Source organism: Myotis nattereri (genome assembly GCF_964212035.1).
Source record: "Myotis nattereri genome assembly, chromosome: 8".
NCBI classification, from domain to species: Eukaryota; Metazoa; Chordata; class Mammalia; order Chiroptera; family Vespertilionidae; genus Myotis; species Myotis nattereri.
The window spans coordinates 14,829,887-14,836,130 of record NC_138083.1 but is presented as its reverse complement, the minus strand read 5'-3'; the positions used below and the strand labels follow the sequence as shown (position 1 = coordinate 14,836,130).

The 6,244-nt window shown below is 54.8% G+C and overlaps 1 protein-coding gene across 1 annotated transcript; it reads right to left on the bottom strand.

The window, feature by feature from the left end:
• Positions 1-1,736: 1,736 nt before the first annotated feature.
• On the bottom strand, positions 1,737-5,212 carry CD93 (CD93 molecule). The gene is made up of 2 exons (XM_081097921.1): positions 3,260-5,212; positions 1,737-2,987 (listed from the first exon to the last, which is right to left on the bottom strand). The coding sequence occupies exons 1-2, from the start codon at positions 5,056-5,058 to the stop codon at positions 2,963-2,965; spliced, it is 1,824 nt and encodes a 607-aa protein (XP_080954047.1). The 5' UTR covers positions 5,059-5,212; the 3' UTR covers positions 1,737-2,962.
• Between the last annotated feature and the right edge of the window lie 1,032 nt (positions 5,213-6,244).

Below are 6,244 nucleotides of genomic sequence, written 5' to 3'. Positions count from 1 at the left end.
GCTCATCAAGCCCACCACCCCCTAGGCCTTGTTGGATAGTTGCCCCACCCTCGGTGTCCTCCACGCCTCAGATTCCCGAGGGGGAAACGTCCTCTTGCATCAGGCTCTACAAACAGTAAAGAAGAAAAGGCAATGACTGTCCCTAAAAGAAAGAAATGGGCCTAGTGAGCTGCATAATTAAAGGGGTCCTCCCCCTTTTCAATTATCTGCCTTGGAAGGCGAAAGGTAAGAGGAAGTAAGTTTGTCCCAGATCTAGGTTTTCCTAGAGTTTCCTAAAATGATTGAACTATGGGAAATACTATTTGGACAAGTCTCCATTGCCTTTGAGCCTTTGCTAAGTAGATCCTTCTCCCTCTCCCCATCGTCTCACTTGTCCTGCTGCTCAGCAGGTCAGAAACAGCAGCACCTGGCCTGTCCCCACCCAAGGACGTGGTTGGAGGGGTGTGCACATGGCAGGGCCACCTCTCCCCAGGCTCAGCCCCATCCACTTCTCTGGCTGTGTCATGGCTGAGCCACCTGGGCCCCTGCGAATAAATGGGAAGCTCACCAACGGCCACACAGCCCACAAACACTTGTGTATGCACTGTCGTGGCCCGGAGCTCTCCAGCACAAGGATTCAAATACTCAGGCAGAATTATAGCAGTGTTAAAGGGGAGAAGAAAGCATCTGGTTGAGGCCAGTAGCTTCATCAGTTTCTCTGCCTGAGGTCATGCAGGTCGAGGATCTTGGCCGCTAGTGGGCAGTGGCATGAGAGCAAGAGACCTCACTGGCATTTGGGGGGGCCAACTCAGCCAGGGCAGATTCTGAGAAACTGCTATTTGTCAGCCCTTTTAGCCCCTTGAGGGCCCTCGAAGAACCAAACACGGAACTGAGAGTGCGTGTTCGTAGCCTCAGCCAGTTCAAGGCCCACAGGATCACAGAGGACTTGGGCAACGCCCAGAGTAAGATGGCCTCCTGCATCCCAAACGAAAAGAAAAACTGTACAAACCTAGGGGGAAGCTGTTGAGTTTGCATGTATTTCGTGTCCATGCAGATACTGGTCAGCAACAGCCTTTCTATCACCAGTTGGTTCCCATGCAAGAGCCTGTCGGGGTCCTGTGATGAAGGGGCACAGTTTGGCCTCCTAGAGTGTCAGGCACCACTTACTCCAAGTGAAAACTGACCAGAATGCAGAACTTCCAAGCGCCTGCTAGGCTCCACGGGGCCTTCCCGGTTCCTTTTACACCGCCTGCAGTTTCCCATGGTCTTTAAAAAAATAATAAATTGTAGCACCTACATTTAAAATTTGGCAAAAAAAAAAAAAAAAATGCGTACTGGACTCGGAGGGCCAGGTGTTAACCCCTGGGACGGTTGCGTTTCTAAGGCAAAACCAGAAACAACGGGATGCCCTCCTCCTGCGAGGCAGAGTTTGGAATCTCTGGAAGGAAGCCCATTCCCTCTGGACGTCTGCTTGGCGGCAGCAGACAGCCCCCAGGGGCCAGAGGCCTTCCAGGGCTCCTCAGTCAGCATGCACAGCCTTGACCCGCCCCCACTCCCCCACCTCCACCCCCGCCCCCACCCTCCAGGGACCGGAGGCCTCAGGGCTCCTCAGGCAGCAGGAACAGCCTTGACCATCCCAGCGGCTTTCTGGCTACACAGGCAGAACCTCGCAGTACTGACCACATCACAAGGGGAAATCTTGGCGAGTGAGCCTTTGAACATGAGGATATAAGTTTACGTTTCTTTGAGCAGTTTTTATAGTTGCAAGAGATTTTAATTATTCTCTCTTTTTTCCCTCCCCCAGACCTCCTCTTTAAGAAAAAGAGAAAAAGGGGATACAAGTTCCTGAAGCAGCATGGGGACTGTCATGGTGCGTGACTGGCCCCCGGCCCTTCTGTGTGCTGCAGCCACACATCAGGATCAAGTTGTCAGGACTGTGAACTGTGCTAATGTCGACCGTGAGACGGGCTATAAAGCTTTATGATGCCAGCAAGGCATCTCCCTCACGTGTCCTTTGGAAACAATCAGAGCGAACGACTCCCTAGGGTGCCCTCCATCTACAGTCAAAGCACCGAAATGCAGAGCTGCCTGAGGTGAAGGCAGGGACTCGGGGCAGGGCGGGTGTCTCGGGATGGGCAGGCTTAGAGACAGGTTGCCGCTGGTGTCTTCCCTGTGAGTGTTCAACGCCTCCACAGCCAAGTCTGCGTTCACATCAGAACATTTAGATGAAATTAGATTCAAGTGTTTGTGAAACAAACCCTGGCCTCCCTCTTCAGCACTTTTGATTATTTTCAAAACCGTTGTAACTCGCTTCATACAACTTTATCCACATTTTTCAAATTTAACTAGCAAATAAGGCCAAGACTCTCAGAAAGTTAAGAACGAGACGTGATTTCTAAACTCCCTGCCTCCTTGCTAACTAAGTGGATTTCTGGTCAATATGGAGGATTTCAACAACATCAAGGTCGGCAGGACTTGTGATGGGAAAATGCATGAATGTAAATGCAAAGACAAGTTTTCAGTCCTAAATACATTCCCTTTGACAAAAAAAAAAAAAAAAAAAATAACTTCTTACATAATTAAACAATAATTTACTTAGTCCCCATTATACTAGTTAGCATTATCAGACCCCTTTTCTTCTTCGATGACTCCAGTGAGCAGAGAAGCCCATTAGCACCTGACATAATCCAGAACCAGTGCAGAAAAAGGAAATCAATCATATTCGTATTTGAAAAGGGAGACTGAGAGACAATTGTTAATATTCACAAAATTCCCCGCCATGACACCACAACCCATGGCTTCCACTCTGGGAATAACACACGCAATTAGGATACACCTGACCGTCCCAAGTGGCCAGGCTTTTAAGGAGAAAGTTGACAATTGTTTGCTAAGAGTCCAGTCCAGTCTTTCAGAAGGATGTGGGTCCCTCCATCTGAGCTCTGAGGATGGTGGCAGCTGACTGGCAGTGTCTCTGGGGCCACCTTCAGCAGTCTGTCCCAGGTGTTGGACTATGGAAAACAGAAGGTGACAGACAGCGTTGGAAGCTGGTGGGCCCTGCCCTGCGTATCTAGACCCTGGGGGCAGCCCATGTACACCTGAGCTGCAAGCAGATCAACTGTCCTAAGGGAGCTCAGCATGCCTCCGGGTTCACAGCAGGACTGGGCTTACTGTCCAGCTTGGACGGTGCCTGCCCCCGCCCTCTACCTGTTTGTGGAGTTGTTGCCCACCCGCCTTCCTGTGTCTGCCCCCTCCTGCCCTGGGCAACCTCGGCCCTCTTTACCTGTACTGGTTCTCCATGGCCCTGCTCTCAGCTCTCTCCGGAACCCAGGAGTAGCTGTCTGCTGCGCTCTGGGGCTTCTTCTCCTTCTCCTCCCTCTTGGCTCTCCGCTTGCGGTAGACCAGCAGCCCCAGGGCCAGAGCCAGCAGGAGTAAGATGGCTGCCACAGTGCCGAGGATATAGAACAAAAGCAGCTTTTGCCAGTCAGGGCTGTCATTCTTTTGTTGGGCAATGAGATCCCCATCCGTAGACTCCTCGTGACCAGTGGTGACTGTGGGGTGATGGCTGCTGTACTCCATCCAGATTCCAGGGGACCCAGTGGTGGCCAGAGACTGGGGTGACGTAGGGGTGATAGAGGCATTGGATTCAAGGAAGAGTCTCCAGCTGGTGGATGCCACCTTGGAAGTGCCCTCAGGGCCCCCAGTTGGGCTTGAGGTTGTGGTAGAAGGCCCGAGGCTCCTTTCTCTATCTCCTGTGTTCTGCCCCTGGGGGGTCTCAGCAGATGATCCCAGGGGCGTGGGGCCTGTGATACAGGAGACCCCATCGGGGGCCAGCTCCCTGCCTGGCAAGCAGGTGCAGCGGAAGGACCCCTGCGTGTTGAGGCAGTAGCCTTCACAGAGGCCGCCCTCGGGACTCATACACTCATCCACATCCTGACAGGCTGGCCCTCCGGGGCTGCTGGGCTCGTAGCCCACCCAGCACTGGCAGTGGAAGCTCCCAGGGGTGTTGACACACTCCTGTTCACAGGGGGAGGCCTGGCACTCGTCCACATCTACACAGTCCTGCTGAGTCGCGTTCAGCTGGTAGCCTTCGGGGCACTGGCACGTGTAGTTTTTCCAGAGGGACTCGGGAACACATGTGGCCACTCCTCTGCACGGGCTGGAGCTACAAGGGTCCCGGGAGATACAGGTCACCAGGTCATCCAGCAGCCTGAACCCCGGGCGGCAGCCGCAGCGGAAGGAGCCACCCTCCCCCTCCAAGCATTCCTGCTGGCAGCCCCCGTTACTGAAGCTGCATCCGTACTCAGCACTGGCACAGAGGGGTCCCGAGATGCCCCAGTCGAACACATCAGTGGCCTTCTCCTTGCACAGGAAGAAATGCTGCCTACTCTCACCCCCATCCCTACAGGCCACGTTGGCCACCGAGGCGAAGGGCACAGCCTCCAAGGAGGAGCTGGTGGCCTGGAAAGGAGTGGTGTAGTTCACCTGGCCTGGGCCCCCCAGGGCCAGGGGCCGGCACATGCCTTTGAAGCTGAACTTGCACACGAAGCCCTCGATGTTGCTTACAGGGGAGCCCGGGTTCCCACAGGGGCCCTCAGACCACTTGGGGAGGTGGCTGGAGAGGGAAGAGACGGACGGGTCCAGCATCAGGGACACACAGCGCTTGGAGATGCAAGTGTGCCTGGCCTCCTTGTACCAGTTGGAATACAGTGTGTCCTCCCCACCGCCCACCCAGCTGAAGCCCTTCAGGGGCAGCCTGGGGTCCAAGCACTTGCCCTTTTCTCGCTGGAGTCCTATCCAGAACTTGCCTGTCCAGGGCGCCCCAGGCTGTAGGAGCTGGGCCAGTGCTCGCTGGATGTGCCGGGCCTCCTCCTCGGTCCTCACTGTGGCCAGGTTGCCCCCGTCCTTGCTGCAGAGAAGCTGGGCCTCGGCGGCAGAAAGCTTGCCCCAGTGGGCCGAGTAGCAAGCAGTGCCCGCGCACACCACGGCCTGTGTGTCAGCACCAGCCCCCAGCCAGGGCTGGCTCAGCAGCGGCAGCAGCAGCGGCAGCAGCAGTGGCAGCAGGCTGGCGGAGGTGGCCATGGCGGTCTCCGTGTCGCCCTCGGCGCGGGCTGGGAGGCTGACAGTGACCGTGGCCGCCCCAGCCGAGCTCAGAGGGGAGCCGAGGGCTCAGACGCTGACACTCTGGCCCAGAGAGGAACACAAAAGCTGCGGGCTTTGCACGTCCCCCTGACCCAAGGCGCATCCTGTGCTGCTGTATTTCTTATTTCTCACCGGATACTGGGACTTCCTGCAGTGAATGGTTTTCTGACTCCTGTTGCCTTCATCATGGTTTTGTTGTTCATAAAAGGAGCCAGGCGGCTTTGCTGGCTCCCTGGCTGAGCTCTGGGAAAATGTGGCCACATCGGGGGAAGGCAGCCCGGGACGCGGGCTGCTTTATTTTGGACCCATTCTCTCCCATCCAGACCAGGAGCTTAAATGGCATGCTACAGAGCGAGGAGGGAGTTTCAGGGGAGAGGAACTTGAACATCTCACTGAACAGCCCATAACAAAATTCCACTCTGGTTTGCAAACACCCAGAAAGAGGAAAGAATCCTCAGACTTGACACACGAGACCACGGATGGTTATCATTTACAGCCTTTTTTAGAAGCAAAGTGGATTTTTCTTGTCCTATCTCACGTTCCCTTCAGTTTTGGGAGCCTTTCCCCTTTTATTCCCCCCCATCACGAACTTTAAATAGAGAGGCAGTTTTTAAATAGGAACTGGGCCGTGGGAATGTCTGAGTGTCTCATACAGCGCCAAGCGCCTCGAGAACATCAAACCAAATTGGGCGAAATTTCACAGTTTTCAGGGTGTCACGGCGCAAACACTGTGTGGGGAGGAGACAGTGCACCCAAAGCATCAGAAAGAAAAAATGGAAATGTTTCTGGCCTCCTGGCCCTGGGCTTGAACCCTGCCCCGCTCAGGGTTCCCGGGAAGGGTCGGACGTCTGGGCCCAGGAGGAAGGTCCAGGCCTGGCTCCCGTTGCCTTCATCACAATTCTGTTGTTCCTAACAAGAGCCAGGCATCCTGGCTGACCACCTCCCACACAGCAACTCACCAAAGGCCCTAGACTACCAGGGCTGTTGTTTTTCCCAGTGTCACAGGCCCGTTGTGCTTATTGGGGCTGTCTTTGATTGGGGTCCCCCCAAAACAGACTCTGAGATAAGGAACCAGGGCAATTAGTTTATTTGGGAGGAACAGTGAGACCAAAAAAAAAAGGAGGAG